Source organism: Tympanuchus pallidicinctus, unplaced genomic scaffold, assembly GCF_026119805.1.
Source record: "Tympanuchus pallidicinctus isolate F22 unplaced genomic scaffold, pur_lepc_1.0 scaffold15, whole genome shotgun sequence".
In the NCBI taxonomy this organism is placed as follows: domain Eukaryota; kingdom Metazoa; phylum Chordata; class Aves; order Galliformes; family Phasianidae; genus Tympanuchus; species Tympanuchus pallidicinctus.
Genome location: NW_026294669.1, coordinates 9,449,907 through 9,469,456, shown reverse-complemented (window position 1 = coordinate 9,469,456; position 19,550 = coordinate 9,449,907). Strand labels below are relative to the sequence as shown.

Genomic DNA, 19,550 nt, shown 5'->3' with positions numbered 1-19,550 from the left:
GCTGTGCAGACAATGAATGCGAGGTTGCCTGTCGGGGAAAAATCTTAACTGGTAATCTCTGAGGCTCTTCAGACAGACAGCAGGAGCCAAATACTTGATGGGATAGATTCAGACCAATTGAAAACCCAAATGGTGGGATCAGGCCCATAGTGAATTCACACAGGGAAGTTAGTCCATGGAAAGAATGAGTTTCAGGTCTAATAAGCTGCTCACACATGTATGCATGGCTTTGGTTCCCTATTCCCAGTGACTGGATTGTTGCTAATTATCTTCTCACAGATAAAATAGGATGCAGCCTGTCATGCCTCCTTCCCTGCCTAGATGCTGCTGCTTCCTGCCTAGCAGCCATTGCCACCTCTACTGGGTTGCCAAGGAAACACCTGTGCCTCAGTGTTCCCTGCTAAAATCCCCCCATATTCCCACTGTGCACTGCTGTGGCTGTAACTGCTCCCTCTGTGACCCCAGCAGGCTTCAGCCTGCGCAGATTGCTTCAGCTGCTTTTTGGCAGCAACCAAATCTGAGAATGGAAAGCCTCTCCCTGCAGGCTCTCCATTTATTTCCTGATCTAATTGCAAATTATCCTCAATATTAAAAAAAAAAAAAATCTCCAAGGATCCCACCTAGTAGTCACCTAATAGTCACCACCTAAGCCCCCCTCATGTGATGAGAATTGACTCCCAGTTCTGCCAGTATAATTCTCAGAGGCTCTCTTCATTTCTCTGCAATTGCACCGCACCTCTATTACTCTAACAGCCTGGGATGTGGCATGGCTTGCCAAAAGACTCAGATTTGGGATTCATGGGTATTTGCTACATTTGACTGAGCAACTATAATATGGAGATAAATGAGACTTGCAAATCCTTGAGACATACTTGAACTTTGCTAATGATCAACATTCAAACTGGATGGAAAGCATTCTTCAAACCATTCTCTAGCAGGGTTGGTGGCTGTGATTGCATAGAAATAAAAACACGTTTCCAGGAAATCTCATCATTTCTCTGCAGTTTGTTTCTGCGGGAAAGGAGGAGAGTGGGCTGAGAAAAGAGAAGGATTCCAGTAGTGTCTTCATTAAATGTTTCTGTTGAACAAAATATTTCAAGCTTGCAATCCATAGCTCAAAAACATTTCAAGGTGATGTTTTTTAGAGAACTATGCAAGTATACACTTGTTAAGATGTTTTGGTTACGATAGGGTGGGGGTTTTTTGTTTGTTTGTTTGTTTTTTTGATGTGTGTGTAAGTATATGCTGGCATTAAAAAAAAACTAGCATTCTATTTTTGTAATGCCAAAATGCCTTTGCATCTGCAACTGTTTTTCAGTACACACAAAAAAAGATTGCACATGTGCACAGGACTTTCCATTTGCCTCCAGGCTTTGTAGCCCATTGAAACTGGAGGCTACAGATGCCTCTGAGCGCTCCTGGGGAACAGTAGAGTCATCATCCTATCCTCGTTTCACTGCCACTGAATGAAATACAGAATTGGAATGTCACACCTCAGAAGGTATATTCCTACTTAGTAATCCTACGATGAAAGGACTCTCTCTTATCATATGGAATATGAATGACTCTGCCATCTGTGGTTTTCTTAAAATGCCATCTCCTCATGTAAATAGGCCCCTATTGCAAATGCCACCTGTCATCAGCTGGTGCATGTCAGGAATTCTCAGTGCCCATGTGTCAGAACGTAGCATCATTTGGGATTGCTGTGTCTGTGCAGTCCCAGCAGAGCGGTACCTGTGCTGTTGCTGAGTGACACAGCAGGCCCATGAGGGAACGAAGGCAGCGCTGCATGTGCAAGTACAAGTCAAATAGAGATGTAATGAGGGCTTTCTTCTTTTTTGAGTAAAATGAGGAAGAGACGTGGGGAAAAAGAATCAGCGAGGTTGTTCGTTCTCAGCTCTTGAATATTGAAATATCAGCTCAGTGAAGGAGACTTATTTCTTCACTCAGGTGAGCCAGGATGGAAAAGCCTTGCTGGATGTTCTACAGCGTCCCTTGAGCCCTGGGAATTCAGAATCCCTCACTGCTACTGCAAACTATTCCAAAGCTGTGCACCAGGTACTGGACGTGGTACATGAGGTCCTGCATCACCAGCGGCGCCTGGAGAGCATCTGGCAGCACCGAAAGGTCCGGCTGCACCAAAGGCTGCAGCTCTGCGTTTTCCAGCAGGATGTCCAACAGGTAAAGCTGTTACTAAAGGAGATAAAGAACGATCCTCTCTCTGCAGCTGTAAAGGTAGTTTGGTGACTTATCTGGAGGGTATAGCTAATAGCTGGATTACACACATTGCTCTATCTATGCTAAAATACTGATGCACCTCTCAGTTTCACATTAGAAGCCATCAGTCAGTCCACTGATTATTGATCAGTCTGTTCCCTACAGGAATGTGATGCTATTTTCAGTGGTTAATTTTTCACAAGTGAGCAGTTGGCTGTAGGTGCTTTACTGTTCCTTAGGAAACAGTGTTTAATAGAAAAACAAGGATTTCAAGTGTAAAAAGCAATTGAACTGCAGTGTGTTTCATCTTCCTGTGTGGAAGGAGTACTGATACAGATCTTACAGTGGTGGTTTTTTGATGATCTTTGCATTATTACCATTTATGCAGGGCAGGTACCTGTGCTATTAACTAGTAAGCCCAAATGAACTGCACCCCCTGAATGTACAGAGCCCACAGCACAGTAACAGCTCATACCATACAGGCTCACCTCTAAGAACTCAGGCTGCAGGTAAATAACATTTGTCTTCCAAAGGAAGCCATCTGAATACACACAGCAGTGTAACTGACAGTATGTAGGAGATGCCATTGTTATAGCTGCTAAATATGCAAACACAGTCAACAGATGCTACAGGACTCTGCTGGTTCAGAAGGGTGTGGTTTGTTTATGGGCCCCTGTACAGCCTGAAACAGATGTTGGTAGCAATATGGTACTTGCTTTAAATGAAGAGGCTGAACACTCTAATTGTGTTTATGGAGCATTCTAATGTCCCTGGGGTTCCTTATGTCTTTGCCTTTCTCCCAGTGAAACACAAGGGAGAGACAGAGCAACAGGGCAGTTGCATGCAGAATAGACAAGAACCAGAAAGGAGGAGAGACAGGCAACTTGCTTCATGGTAATGAAATTCATAAGCTATATATTAAGTAGAGCACGTAACTGGAATTCAACTAGAATAGTCTCTACAAACTATATGATCTTTCAAGTATTTTTTAATACAGTTCTGGGGTTAAAATATCTAAGAACAAGGTATTGTGAATTTTGATATCTTTACATTTTTTCCAATTATGATGTATAATGTTGATAGGAATCCTTATTAGCTTAGGTATTCTTCATCTCCTAGGGTGATTTATACCTCTGTTCAATCATTCCATCCAAACTTCTTCTCTTACATCTTTTGAAATGTGTAAAAATGTTTATGCAGTTCACTCAAGAAACCCTCTTGGGACTTGAAATTTCCACTTATGCAGGGCAGTGAGTCTTTGTCACTGATTTCAAGAGGATTAATGTCTTCTGTGAGCAATGCAACTTTTTTTTGAAAGGAGAGAAGCAAGTAGTAAGTGTCAGTGAAGTACAGTTACTTAAGACAGCATCACTATCTGTGTCAGTTCTGTTGGCAGCAGTCTTTCCAAATTTTTCTTTTTATGTGTAGTTATCTGGGAAGCAACAACTTGATGACAGACATGTTTCTGTCCCAACACACACTTACATCTCTTTATCCTGCTTAGAAAGTAGAGATGAATCATTCTATTCACCAAACAGCTGTACTATTCAAGATAAATGCTTTGTAATTCATAAATGAAATTATTAGCTGAACAGAAATATGGAGATTCCATGAGGAAGAGGAGTATATCTCTGAGTATGTTGGCCTTTGTTTGTTTTTCAGTAATCACTTCCTATGTGCAATTTCTACTATGCTTACATTTTAAAATACCCATCAGCTTGCAGATGTAGCTGTCAATTAGCAAGTGGTCACTAGCCATAAGTAACACTTATCCATAATCATTTTCTGCCTTGTCAAAATTTAGTAACCTAAATTTAGTTACCTAAAGATGTCTATCTTCTGGATTCAAATCTACAAAAAGAAGGATGTGGGTGAACAAATCCTGACAGGAGAGTCCTGAATTTGTTGGAGTTTGCTGTCTTCTAGACCAGTATTGATACAGTGCAATTTCTTTAAGAAAGATGATCCTCTTCCTTCTCCACCCAGCTCAAAATTAAGCATGCTATCACACTGCAACTTTACCCAATTTTCATAGGGAGATCTTGTAAAACTGTCTAGCAGAATGAAAGGTCGAGTGTGTTTCTTTTGGGCTGAATTTAAGGGTTAAGCTGTGTTAAATGGGATTCGTTCACTTAGGATCATAGCATCAGTAAGGTTGGAAAGGAGCACTAAGATCATCTTGTCCAACCCCAACCTGTGTCCTTCAGTGCCACATCTCCATGGTTCCTGAACACATACAGGGATGGTGGCTCCACCGCTTCATTCTCAGTGTCTTCAACGCCATTCACAAGACCAGAGTATGCACTGTATGCATTACTGGCAGGTCATGGCAGTGATCTGGGATAATTTCCTACTGACAAGGAAACAGTCTACTTTGATTTAAGTTTGAAGTGGGCAAAGTACTGAAAGCTATGAATTAAAAGAGAAAAGTTATTTGTATTCTGAGATAGAAAGTCAGGCAACCTTACAGCCATTTCATAATCAAAACAGAAGTTGTGCTGTAGAAAAAAAAAAAAGTTTAAACAAACACAGAGGATTGCCAAGTTATGATACAAATATAAGAAATGTTATGCTATAAAATGTCATTAAGCACTACCTAACACCATCAGACATTTTTGAAGATTTGCTATTAAATCTATATTTTAATACTATGACATCAATTTACTCAAGTGAGTGAACACAAATAATGGTATGCTAAGAAAAAAGAGTTGTAAATGTATAGCATTTTAAAGATGAAAAGTAAAGAAATGTAGTGAAACTTCATTTCAGCATTCATGGGAAACAGCACCATTCACACAATAGGGAGAGGAGATAATTTGTGAGCGGTTAAGAGGCTCTACGCAGGTATTAACTAACTAGCAACTCTTTTAACACCAGAAGTATTTGGGATCATTATAAAAATGTGAGACTGCCAAGTGTGTAAAACACTTCATTGCTTTACTTGCTTTTTAGAAGTTCTCTATCATTTCAGATAGGGATGAGCTGCTCTCTTTGATCTCTCAAGCACGGCAGTGGGAGGAGGTGCTGAGATTGTGCCCTGCAAGGGAGGGAAGAAGTCCCATTGACATCCATACTGTTATTCTGAAATTGTTACATATTTTTGGCCCATTTACGGCAGCTTTTCCTTTTTGTCACTCTCTGTTCTTCTAATTGTAGAATACTTACCAGCATACTTATACCATTTCAATTCCTGTTGAAAATTTGAATTATTCTCACACCATCTCCAATTTTGCCTCCCTCCCCATGTTACATCCTGATTTTCCCCATCTTCATCTCTCCATTTTTAATATGTTCCCCTTGCTCTCATGAACAGCAGATATTACTGAGCAGCCTTAGAAATAGCTGAAGTAAATTTATAACATTTTCTGCACCCCACTGCCTTCTCTTATCCCCTTGGTTTAATATGGGCAAGAATTTTGTCTGAATTCTGTCACTTCATAAACTGACCCTGCGGAAGTATCTTTACCGATGTCATTTACCTGGACTTGAGCAAGGCCTTTGACATGGTCCCCCACCACACCCTTATCTCCAAATTGGAGGGATGTGGATTTGATGGATAAGAAATTGGTTGAAAGGCCACAGACAGAGGGTGGTCATCAATGTTTCTGTGTCCAGATAAAGGCCAGTAATGAACAGCATCCCCCAGGGGTCTGTCTTGGGACTGGTGCTGCCATTCAGAGGGACATCAGCAGGCTTGAAAGGTGGGCCCGGGTGAACCTAATGAGGCTCAACACAGCAAAGTGCAAGTAATACAGGGAGCTGTTGGAGAGGGTCCAGAGGAGGGCCAGGAAGATGATCAGGGGAATGGAGCATCTTCCCTATGAAGACAGGCTGAGGGAGCTGGGCTTGTTCAGCCTGAAGAAAAGAAGGCAGCAGAGTGACCTCATTGCAGCATTTCAATACCTAAAGGGAACCTACAAACAGGAGGAGAATCAACTCTTTGAAAGGGTAGATAACAGCAGGACAAGGGGAAATGGTTAAAAATTGAGGGAGGGAAGATTTAGGTTGGATGTCAGGGGAAGTTCTTTCCAGAGAGAGTGGTGAGGTACTGGAACAGGCTGCCCAGAGAGGTTGTGGATGCCCCGTTCCTAGACATATTCAAGGCCACATTGGATAAGACCCTGGGCAGCCTGGTCTAGCATTAAATGTGGAGGTTGGTGGCCCTGCATGTGGCAGGGTGTTGGAGATTAATGATCCTTGAGGTTCCTTCCAACCCGAGCCATTCTGTGGCCCAAATGATGCTTTAAAGCCTGAAGCATACCTATAAAACTAGAAGGAAAATGGATACCCATCAGATGCACTATTGAAATGGTCTGTGCATGCCTTGAACTTGCAATTTTAAAGCACTTTGGTGAAAGTATAGTCAAACTGCAGCTCTCATTCTGCAGGTTTCATTCCTTCTCATGTAAATTCTCAGTCTTTGCATCCATCCATCCATGCATGCACACTGACACTCAACCTGACACAACCAGCCTTTTTCTCTACAGATTCACACAGTTCTCCCAAGGCCGCTGCTGATACTGCCTCCTTGTTTTGCTTTGGTTGTGTTTACTGCCTGTAAAAGAAAAACCGGAAAATAGGTGGATGTAGAAGTTCTGTCTTTTGGTTTTTTACAATACCTTGAGTTGCCTGGACTGGAAAAATGGAACAGCCTGCTTTTGCCCACCGGACACCAGTGGCAAACCACAAGATACTAGTCACTAGTGAGCCCATACTGGCAAATGGGTAACTACTTACTGAGAAAGCTAGGACTTTTGCCATGACAGCTGTAGGCTGATTGAAGGCTCAAATCCTTTTTGTTATTAAAAAAGGTCATGCTATCTATACCAGTGTCAAGTTCACTTGGGTTTCTCTAAATTTGTGGATCTGTGTCCTGTTGGCTTTGTTCCCAGAGACATTAATGAACATAGTTTTTGTTTCCTTGTGTGGTTATCTGCCTCTGGTGATGGATAAAAAGGCCATGTGGCCACACTGATATCATTACATTTACCAGCTGCCATTGCTGTAGGAGACTGCAAAGTACTGCAGAGGAAAGGCTCTCTCTCTTCGTAACCAAGCACTTTAACTTGTGTCTGGCTTTTACTGGCCGAGAAACCAGATCATGTTCTCATCCTGACATCACTTGTATGGAGAAAAATGTCCTGCCAACATCTGTCAGCCTCCATACGCTGTCAGAATGGCGAACAATTCATGTTATCCGTGTGATCTGTGTAGTCCATTTGCAGAAGAGTGTTAAGATATTTGAGGCAGTTCGTGATTCATTTAGCTTTCGCACAGGATTGTAGAGGATTAGCTCTGTGCGTCTCCCACACATGCACGAATACACTTGGTTGTTTTGATTACTTCAAAAGGGAATGGAGAGTTCTCCAAAATTCTGTAGTTTTCCATCTAGTCATAGTTTCTTTCAAAGGCAGAAGAAATCAGACTATATATCTTCTTTCATGTTTTATTTACAGTAAGTGCCTTCACTGGGTCTTGTAAAACAAGAGATTTATTTGCAAAAAATAACAAAGAAGAAAGAATATTATAATCAAGTCCAGATTATATTTTTGACCACGTGATTTCAGCCACAGGATTCTGCAGAAATGCACATGATCTGTGCGCCATCTGAGTGGATTTAGCCCACAAATAATAGCTACCACTGACAGACAAGTAATTAAAACATTAAAATTCAAAGCGTTCCAGATAATTTTCACAGCACCTTTGGTAAACTTGTCAGATAATGAAATGTACTTAATGTTTGTCACTCCTGTGTTTAAGTTGTCGAAGTATTGCTGGTGTACTTTCTCAGAATGCGGAAGGTGCATGGGCTCTCACCCCTACCACCATTATGGTTGAAGAGGTACTTGATAATGAATAGAGGTTTTAACTCTGGTTGTGTCTCTCAAAATGTTAATGAGAAAGGAGCTCAGGAGCCAATAGTGGTAAAACTACTTGGCAACATTATCTCAATGCAGAAGTGACAGGAGAGAAAACAATTGTTTATCCACAACTGAGGGAACAAATACCTCTGCTTTTATGCTGAATAACCCTGTCATTCCAGCAACAGTTAAGGCCAGAGTGTCCACAGCTGGATAATTATATAAAGATTTCACCACAGAGTTCTGATAGGTGACAGTAAAGCTTCAGCCTAGGTGTCTCTAAAGGGCTAACTTAGTAAGACCTGCACATGTTTACAAACCCACATTATGTCCCTAACAGCCTCTCACTAAGTGCTAGCCTGGTTTATTACTGATGCAATAAAGGACAGTAAGACTGAAGTGAAAGGATGTTTGTTTGTTTGTTTCCATCCCCTTTTTGCCACAGACCATGCAACAAGACATCTTGGCAGATGCTTCTTTAGAGCAATTTTCATTTTGTTCTTTTAATCCTGCTGAAGGAATTGTCACCTTTTCAGTCACTGGGAGCTCAGGTCTAAGCAGTGATGGGATTTGTGGTCCCACTCATCTTCTGAAGAGGATTGACAGGCACCCAACACTGATAGTGATTTAAAAATAAAATGGTGTTATGCTTGTTTGCTGATTAGTATCCTGCAGATAGTACAAAATTAATTAATAATGACACAGCCATTTAATTAACACAAGGGTTTGTGTTTCTGCCCTGATAGTCAGACTTACCCCTTTAACCACTGATCAATGTCTGGTGTAAGAACACCTTGAAGATGTCTCAGGCTACCAGCCTAAGAAGTTAATCACTTTAAATGCTTCAAAGTCACATGAGAGAGAGAGAGCTCTGTTCTGAACTTCTGAGAATCCTTTTTAAATATAGATCATTATTATCTTGTACTTCTTGTGCCAAAAGTCTTCACAAAGAACTATAGGTTTAAATTATTATATTTTCATTTAATGATATTTATTCAGGAAATTCCTTAAGGCTTGTTGATTAACAGTACTGTATCCTCTGCATAATTTGATTTAAAGTGTAACTTGAAATTATCTGGAATCAACTTTTTATCTTTCCTCCTCTGTATAGTTATTAAGCTGTGCAGACAATTGTTCTTTGTGCTTTTAAAGAGTCACTGATTAAAAAACAATAATGATCACTTTTTAATTTCCATGCAGAGCAGCAGTGCTAGGGATATCAAACTTCAGGGGCCAGCTTCAGTTACTAACTGAAGTTTACTTAGCATTGATGTAAGAGCAGCAAAGGAACGCTTTGATGAGCTCCACAGCTGTCTTGGGAAATGGGATCTGAAGAAATCTGAACCAGCCAGCTTGATCTCTGAACCTGCTGAGAAGAGGAACTGGGGGGAAAAAAAAAAAAAAAAACACCTTTGTGCTCCAAAAGGTGTTTTTCTTGTTTGGGGTACCGTCTTTCCTTCAAGACCTGACTGTTATATATGGGGTCTGTTTTGCTGCTTTCTCAAATGGAAATGTTTGGATTCTTACTAAGAGTTTAAGAAGCTCTGGGAAGGACTTCTAAAAACTCTTGGAAATCCTGCTGATTCCTGCAGGCTTTGAATCTGTCTCACAGGAAATGAAGAGGATGTCATTTGTTATATGCAGAAGAGGAAAAGGTGATAGAATGATAGTTGATTCTTTGGAGATAGAGGCAACTATCTGTTGTCTGAATTTATCTTGCCTGTCTTCAAGATGGAAACTGAATTATGCAAGTCAGGACCCTAATGCACAGTCTCCTTTTATAGTAGTGGAGAGACACTGGCATCTTCAGAGAATGACTCAGTCTGTCTAGGATCTGAATTGTATGTTGGATAATTCCCTCTCTTACTGTCACTGTCAGGGAAAATAATGAGAAAGTAGGCTGCTCAGACCGTCCTTCAATGTACTGCCTGATGTTGGGTGACATGGATTAGGATGCAAGAACCCAATTCTGTATGGTTCTGAGCACCTCCTGCCAACATTCTAGGCATCTCAGTGCCTTTCTGATCCTGGAGTCACTTTGCAGCAAACTTGAGAAGTCAGTCCCAGTGCTAAAATTTGATGGTTTTACTCTTAAGCAGAATTGTCCTCTTTATATAGTGTATCCTCTTTGTTTATTTCTACCCAAGGATTGTTTGCATGTCAGCATCCCTGAAAATACAATGTTTAGTTTATTGTTTTTGAAAGGCATTGTTGGCTTTCATTCTCATAGCAAAAGAAGAGAAAAAATCAGACTTGTCTGTTACTGATTAGGCCTACAAAAATAGTAAGGCTGCACTGGTGAAAAAAAGGGAGAGAGAATTTTCTCCAGAAATATGCTTGTTTTTTTCCTAGAATGAGAAATAGTCACTAGGGACACAGAGAAAAATAAGGTCTCTGGATATTGTCACTCAGGACAGGGAGAAAAATAAGGTCTCTGAATAAATGTAAGCTGGAATGCAAGAGGCTTTTCCCCCTGCATCTTTAAGAAGTAACAATAACAGTAGTACTTCTTGCTTATTGTGGTTTCTTTCATCTCAGGATTATGGGTCTTCTCAAAGGTTGACGTTAAGCGACTTGCCAAAGGTCACTGAAAGCTTCATGGATAGAGCTCCTCATGTCAGAATGTCTGATTCACAAACCCTTTTCTAAATCTTCAAAGTCATTGCTACTCCAGATTTACCCCTTATGAGATTCTCTTACAGGATTTATTTGGACTATGTAAAAATGAAATAAAAATGAAACAAGGGTCTGTTATGCTAAGAAATAAATATGCTATTTTGGGCATTGGTTTAGGAGTCTAAAATAGGCATTCTTTTCTACTCCTTTTGTTTCCTGTGATCTTCCCTCCCAGTTACCTCCTCACGTGGTCTCCCATATCTTTCATGATCCAGCCTGTCACTCAAAGTGATCAATCCTCTTTCATATTGCTTTTGACTGATGGCCAGCAAAAGGTATTTTCATTTGTGAGTTTAAAAAAAAAAAAAAAAAAAAGAACAGCCAGACAAGAAAGAGAGTACTGATAGGTGGTTCCTAAAGCATAACCTTAACTGTGTTTTCCCACATGGAGCAGCTGTTCAACCAGCTAGTTACTTTCTGCCTCTGGCAATGAACTGTGCTTATGATTTGAGATTATGAAGAATTACTGGCTGAGCAGATCTGGCACCAGGACCTGTTCTTGCTAGCTGCTCCTCTCCAGCTTAGTCATTCCTGCTACTTCCATCCTGCTCCTTCCAGCAGCTCTACCTTACCCATGGTGCAAACTGCTTCCCCTTGCTCTGCCCCATACAGCTGTGCTCAGAGCTCTTTGCCCTGTCAGCCTCTCTGTTCCGTAGAATCAGTGATCGTAGGTTAGAAAATCTACATAAGTTCATCTAGTCCAGCCATCAGCCCATGCCTATGACTACTCTACACTGTCTCCCTCAGTGCCACATCTACCCTTTTCTTGAACACGTCCAGGGATGGCGACTCCCTAGGCAGTCTGTGCCAGTGTATCATCACTCTTTCTGAGAAGAGATTTTTCTTAATATCCATCCTGAACCTCCCTGGCACAACTTAAGGCCATTTCATCCTATTGCTTTTACCTGGGAGACCTCCACCTCACCACAGTCTCCTTCGGGGCTCTGTAAAGAATGATAAAGTCTCTCCCAGTCCTCCTCTTGTCCAGGATAAACCATCCCTGACAACATTGCTGTGCCTTGTTTAAGCAGCTTCCCTGCCTAACTAACTACCAGAACTGGAAGGTTCTGGTATTTCTGTCCTTGGAAGACAGGTTGTGTACTATTTAAGACAGAACACAATGTTTTATCTCACAGGAGGCTTTTAAGCAACTTCTTTTGTTTCATATTCCTCACAGAGAACTCTTAAAACAAAACCTCTTGTTTGTTTTTTAAAGTTGTGATCTTTGGATTGCAGTTCTGGAAGCCATTGCCTAGGCTGGGTGACCCCCAGGCACTTTTAGACAGAGCTGTTGACCCAAACTCCTGCATACTATTACAACTGGAAGCGTTCTTTTATGTTATGCTATGATTCCCTTTTAAGAAGAATGTCCTTCAAATGTGGAATCATGTAAAACAAACATATTTCAGGCCTGTCCGCAGGTCTTTTATATTTCTCCTCCCTTTGGTCTGATAGTTCTTTACTTATTTCTTCTTTCCTGCCTTTGGAGTTTTTGGACGGGATATGTGTTGAGGGATGGAGAAAATTACTTTTATTTTTGGCTTTAGTCACACACAAACATTTTGACCTTGAGATAGTTTCCTTCCCAAATCAGGATGAAAACTTAGAAGAAAAAAATCACAAAACAAACTTTTTTTCTTTTCTTTTCCCTACAGCAAAAAGTAACTCTAAAAAAAATCAAAACTGTATTTGGGGTATTGCTCATGCTTGCTTGCTGCCTCAGGTTTTTCACAGCATGTGAGTTGCCAGGAATGCGTAAGAGTAGGAAGGTCAGGTTATCAGATGCCATATGCTGGGAGACATAAAGCTAGGAGAAAAAGATGTAACAAAAAATAAGATTTTTCACAGAAAACCTCAGTTGTGGGGAAAGTGAATTTTTCATTATGAAAAAGTGCTGTCAAGGAATGTCACTGTCCTTCACACTGCCTACGAGTCTCATTCCTGGAGTCCTTTATGTGGCTTCTCTTCTCTCTTGAGCAGCTCAAGGTTGCTTCTTGATGAAAGGACTAAGTACGGTCCTGATGGCACATATACCCCAGTTTATTTTTACATCATCTCAACCAGTCTGTAAGGAGACTGAGGACCCAGCATTCATTTGTTTGCTTCCCCACAAACAGCTCCTCATTGTCTTATCCATGGCCTCCTTTGATCCATCTGTAAGGTCACTGGCCCTTCACCCTTCAAAACCCTTGGGAGATCCATTTCTGCTTTGACCTGTAGAAGAAATCAGCCATATGGTTATGGGTAGGTTACACAGCCGTGCAAACAGCCTTGGCTTTTTGTTTCAGTTCTCCTCTGTCTTTTGTGTCCCTGATAGCTGGGAACTGCCAGGATGAAGAACAGCCACTCTTGGCCTACAGGGCACTCTCTTTCCTCCTTGTCCTCCAATATTTCCTTCTCCCCCATGGGTTTGCACGTTCATATTTGGCCTGTAGTCTCCAATCAGGCTGGGGGCTGTCATGATGCTCAGGGGGCTCAAGGAGCTCTGACCCTGTCAGGGGTATTTGAGGGTTCTGCAATGCTGTACCACCCTTACTAAAGGGTGTTCCCTTACTAAAATTGTCTTGCTGTGTGCTGTGATTATAAGACTTCTTAAATGAAGGTGATTAAATCATTTGTTCCCAACAATGACCTAAAGCAGTGCTTCATTCAGTGGTCAATCAGCATTTTTCCCCATAGTGAAGCACTCAGTACAGTGAGGAGTGTCACCATTGAGCCTGGAGCATAGTGCTTGCACTGAAGTCTACTCTGATGTAAAGCTCATCCTTGTTTTATTAGTCCTTTCCAATTGTTAATTGCCTTTAGACATCTTATTTAAACTAGGAACAGTTTAGTTGGATTGATGCTATCAGGATGTAGATAGTGCTCTCTTAGTTCATGTCTAAATTAGTAGAGTAATTTCTCTGTAGAAGAGTGATAGCAGTTCCAAACGATGACCCAGAGTACTGAAATTAGAAGCCAGCCATGTATTTTGCTTCTATTCTGTTGAGTAGATGAGCTGTTACTCAAGGTAGATGCCTACCTGCTTACCATTATACTGTTATGCTTATACCTACACTAACATTTATGCTCTGGTTACAGCTGGAGCTGAAAAACGTGTAGAAAATGCATTCAGGGTTTGTTTTGTTCTCTTGAGCTTTTAGAGGCTCCCACTGAATTGTTAGTGGCAGCAGTAATTGTGTCATTATCTCAGTCTGACGAAGTATTTTACATCAGTGGATTTCTTTCTGTTTCACAAACAAGGGAACAGAGGCAATGAAAGGGGCCATAAAAAAAGCAGGGATGGAAGTGTGGATAGCAGTCCTGATTTTTGAGTCTTTATCTATTCTCTATCAGTTCTGTTTTGTTTCCTCTCTCAAAGCCTGTAGGCACAGCTGTCACTGGCAGAGTTAAAACCAACCGTGCTCTGTTTACAACATTAAGGTCAGTGTACTTTTCTGAAGAATTCACAACACTCCTTTGGTCCCTCCTATGTACTTGCTGTACTTCTTGGGGACCTCTTACATTTCAGACAGTTTCACCAAGATAAACAATCAATGAAGCAAGTATATGTAAGGATATGTAAGGATACTTCAAAGACATGAAGCACTACTCTTTCAATTGCAAACATTTCTCTTCAGAATTGGATGCTTTCCCCCACAATGAGGCAAACTGAGCAATCAGCTGTAATGATAGCTGTTATTAATGACTTCTGCCAACACCAGGTAGGTATAAATCAGAGCTTCCTATCAAAATTCCAAATCAGCTGGGTCCTGCAAGTGTCTCAACTTACTATCAGGGCTGCAATTGCTGATTTTCTGTGGGTTTGATACAGTGAGGTCAGATACAGTGAGGAAGTCCCTGGTATACCTGGTCACAGCATCATCTAAGCACTATGAACTCAAAATGTAAAAGGTTTCTGATATCAGGATAGTGTTTTGTCTGTTGGCACTTATGAACTGTAGAGACTGGCAGCAGAGCTTCTCTAATAGGAATTTCTGTCTTGAAAAATTGCTTGGTGAGATCTCCTATGCCCTCTTGTGACTGAGCTTCCACTAGAGCCCTCTCCTCTGGAGAGTGCCTGGCTTAGCCTATCTGGGGTTATTCTTTCACAAAGCTCTGACTGCATCTAAGCAAACAGACTAGACTTAAGGCTGTAGCTTGGCCCAGATATGCCTGACCTGGTTGTCATGTATTGTGAAATTGGTCTGAGAGGATAAATGTGGAGTAAAGCATTGATGCCTGGGGAAAGTACATTAGCCATTGAGAGAAGATTTAGGAGAAGAGTTGATGTTCCAATGAGTGCTAGAGATAGCAACAACTGAAACCTTCTCTCTAGGCTAAGAAAATATTTCTGTACAATACCCTTGATAGGAGACTGGCATCTGATTAGTTGTATTGCAAATTCATCGTGCCACAGCAAAGTGCCAGGTATGTTTTCCAAGCACTGGAGAAAAGGCTCACAAAGAGCAACACCCACATCATTGCACCAGCCTTGAGGAGCCTCACGCAGAGCACAGCAGCAGCTTTCTATGCTGATGCAGAGCACATTTTCTGTGTCTTGCACAGAAGGAACATGCACATATGTCGTTATTTATAGCCTCTCCACCCACACGCAGCTTTGAAAACTAGCTCTAAAAGAAGTTCAGCATTTAAAGAATACAACGGGTATTTTTTTTTAACCTGATGATATTTTTTCTTTTTAGATTTCCTTAAAAAAAAGTTCTGGGAACATTAGCAACAAGCCAGGCATCGAGGAAGAAACATTAGTTCTTCATTTGTCTGTCTATTGTTCTCTTACTTGGAATGTTTTTAGAGAAGCAGTTGCCAAATTTTATCAAGTAAAACATTTAATCAAGAAAATGAAAGATAAGTGGGATGCATTTGATGAATGGGAACTTTACCAAAGGAAAGCTATGTTAAGTTGAACATAGACCTTCCTCAGGGTAAGAGAAGCACATGTATTTCCACTCCCTTTTGGAGTGCTTGCAGTGTAGGTGACCACATTTAGTGAAGGCTGTGTGACCTCAATTGGTGACCAGAAGAAGAGAGCAAGTACTCTTCTCGGAATGACCAACCTACACCCAGCCAGCTCTGCCAGAGCCCTGAATTGAATGTGCAGTTCCCAAGAGACATGGGATAGACACTGCACCTCCTTGATTATTAGGGCTAGGATCAACTGTCTCCTCTGCTTAGATTACACAAATCATATTATAGAATCATATCACAGAATGGCTTGGATTGGAAGGGACCTCCAAGGCCATCTTGTTCCAACCCTTAGAACACACTGCATTCTCACTTCTCCAAATACTCATCAGTTTTAAACCATCGGAGTATGGTTATAGATGTAAAAAGCCTTGGGTGAACTGTACAAATACATAATGGTCATCTCTAGAAAGCAGTAACAGTTATTTTTGCAATGTAAGCCTGTGAAATAAAAGGACTGAAGCTCGAGCAGCTGACTGGGGATCCTGCTTACCTCCTAAAGTCAGCAGCAATGCTTGACCATGGGAGCAGGTGAGAATATTTATGACTGTTGTATAGTTCTATACTAATGTGAAGTCTCCTTAGGGTGAGGAAGGAATAAAAGAAGAAAAAGACCACTGCAAGCTAGGACATGACACAGCAAGTAACTAGACTGTTAGAAAAGCTGAGTAGTCTTGTTGGTGCTCAGGCCATTGCACCACAAAACATATTTAGGATGTCTTCACTTACCCTATCAACTTTTGAACCCTTTCACAATGAACTCCTTCTGCGTGCTTTTACATTAGAAGCTGCTAAGAAGAGGGTAGCCATGGAGGGTAGCCATTACTTTTCTTTTAGAACTTCCCAGTGCAAAAGTGGTTGGGGAGCAAGGAATCGTGCTGCAGGTACTGCCTTATGTGACCAGCTCCTATAGTGCCGTTTCCTGATGGGCTTGTGAACATGTGGTATCTTTGGGTTCTGAAAGCAGTGGGGAGCCTGAAGAAGACTTTATCTGTGTGCTGTTGCATATTGAGAACTTTCTGGCACCTTTGTGTATCTTTTGCATTTGTGATCCCACATTCAGTAGTTGTATAATTTACTCAGATGCATTCAGTAGTATCAGCTGTGCTGTGCAAGGCTGCCACCACCATAAAGGGCATGAGTAGAACATGGATGTCTTGCTTTTGGAAAACTGGTATATATATATTTTTAACCACAGGGGTTAGATTTTTGTTTTTAAAATGAGAAATTGTGCAGAGGTGAACCTTCCACATAAAGTCCAGGAAGCTCATAAAAACACTTACAATCTGATTTCATGGGGACTTCTTTGTTTTGGCCGACTGGAATCAAGGGAATAGAGTAAATTTTTTTTAATGTTGTAATTGGCTCTGCATTTAATTCTCCTTCTTAATTTAGTTGCTCTGTGCAGCAGAGAACTACTGATAGGTCTGTAAGGTTGCTTTTCCCTCCAGGGTAAATGGGACTGTGTGGCTTTCTTTTTTTTAAAAAGACTTCTTTAATTATGTGGTGGTATTTGGAAGAACTACAGTTAAAGGGGAAAAGCAGGCAGTGATTAAAAAAATCATACTTAGCAGCAGCTGAATGCATTTTCTGGATTTTGAAAGAGACCCAAGCATGAGGGAGTACATATTTACCACACAGAGCTGTGGTGAAAAGTAAAGGTAAAATGGAGGTGACAAACCTCTGGGTGTCTGGGCAGCATGCTCTGGTGGTTGAAAACCCTGTCCATGGCAGGGGGCTGGAACTAAATGATCCTTAAGGTCATTTCCAACCTAAGCCATGCTGTGACTTCAGGGAAGGTTGTTTATTGCAAGATTTTGAGACTTTCCTTGAGAAAAGACTGGAGAAGTATCAAAATTCGTAATTGTCCTAAGTGCATAAGAATCACTGTAGCTCTGTCAACTCAATTACACCTTCTCTTTAAAAAACAAACAAAATCCCCAAACCTCAGATTGCTTGGTTTGCTCAATAGTGGGATGAACCAATTAGGTTTCAAGTCAATCTGACAGAGATAACGTGTATGACTATCTGAGCTGAATTAAATACAGAATAAGCTAGTTAGCTGGCCAGCTTAGTCTGTAAAGATGAATTAGCTACAGACATATAAGGTCAAGCTATGGTCTTTCAGGTTTTCTAGATGCATGCTTAGCAATTAGGCAATTATGCTAAAGTGAATTTGGAGCAATTTTCAGCTTATTTTAAAGCTCTGGTTTTAAATTGACTGTCTGCTTGTTGTGTACGGCAGCCATTATGTTGTTTACCATTTGTGATATTTTAGTATGTTCAAGTATTGGAATAGGTCCCTAGAATCCCAACCAGATTTAGAGCCACATACTGCTAGAGGCTGCAGAAACTTAAAATAAAGGCAGCTTTCACTCCAAACGCTTTCTCTGTCAGCCTTGCTTGTTTTGACTGCAAGTGTGGTTAATGTCATCTTACAAATGAGGATGGAGGCAGGGAAGTTGAGTCATTTGCTGAACTGCAGTGCTGGGCACTGAACCAAATCTCTTGAATTCCAGTCTGCTTTTGATATGAAATCCATGTTGCTTTTTGCTTATTTAGGGAAGCTCTCACATAATTCAACATGATTAGCCAAAAAGAGTGAAGAGAGTAAGGTAAAGCTACCCTCCATTGCAACAAAACTACATTAGCAGAGCTATATCTGCACATTAAGAGTGCACTCATCCACATTAGCTTATGGAGTCTGTAACAGGCTGTCATATGAACTAAATGTATTCATAAATGGGACATGGAACATGGTATTTCAGTGTATGTCTGGAGGCTCCAATTCTGCTAGACATGTAATTAGACCCTGCTTTACACCTCTTACAAGCACAGGGTCTTTATCCATGTTCAGCGAAGATAACTGAAATTTTGCTGGGGATTATGGTGGGAGTAAGACCTGCATCTTAGGATCAGATACAGATATCTCTGAAGTTAAAAGTTATGTTATGGGAGCCAAAGATGATTATTCTGGTTTAAAGATAAGATATGATTGAACTTTATACCGTTTTTAAAAATAACATTTTTAAAAATACTGTGTCACCAATGTTACATTATAATGAAGAAAGAAGCGGGGGGGAAAAAAAAAAAAAAAGTTCTCTCTTTTAATTAGGGTGTAAAAACCACAAATGAGAAAGGCTGACTTTTGTTTTGGGTTCTATTATGAACTATTAATAATGGCAGGAAAAGCCAGAGGATAAGTTCCTTTGTATTTTGGTGTATTTTCTCAGCTAGACCTTTGCTTGACATTACCCTGCTGTGACAGGGCCAGGGATAGGAGGGAAAAGAAATCTATTTTCAGCTATGATTTAGAATACAACAGAGAAACTGTGTTTTAATTGAAATCAGACTTGGAGTGCATTTTAGTCATTAAAGAGGATTAGAGTATATTAAGTCTCCGTGAGTTGTGGGTTGGGGAGATTTTTCTATTTTTTAATTTTTTTTCTGATTCTCAGTGTTTGTTCTTTCCTTGCTGGTGCTCTTACTGTCACAAAATTCTCCTTGAGGGCCTGGTAGGAGTCCAGGGCTTGGGCTGCCCGTGATGGCCCTAGTTGAACGATCTTATCTGCAAACAGACATGATTGCAGTGGATGGAAGTTGGCAGTCACACAGTGGCTATTGCCTCCACCCAAAAATGCAGTGATCTCCCTAGCAAGTGAATGTTTTATCACTTGGAGGCCCTTTCCTTTTACCTCTCAAGAAGGGAGTAGATTTTAAGGATCCTGAGAACACACATACTTTGAGTCATATGCTCCATGCATGTGCAGTGCTATGTGGTATGTTACAGAATTGTTCATAATAATAACAGCAACAGAAAACGAAAAAGAT

General features: G+C 40.8%; 1 protein-coding gene across 10 annotated transcripts in view; it reads left to right on the top strand.

Annotated features, from left to right (window-relative positions):
• KALRN (kalirin RhoGEF kinase) overlaps positions 1-19,550 on the top strand; it is a 445,988-nt gene that overhangs the window by 225,483 nt on the left and 200,955 nt on the right. For all 10 annotated transcript variants that reach the window (XM_052676088.1, XM_052676076.1, XM_052676075.1 and 7 more), the window contains one exon: positions 1,951-2,181. In XM_052676088.1, the coding sequence (XP_052532048.1) occupies positions 1,951-2,181 (231 nt within the window). The remainder of the gene's footprint in view (positions 1-1,950; positions 2,182-19,550) is intronic.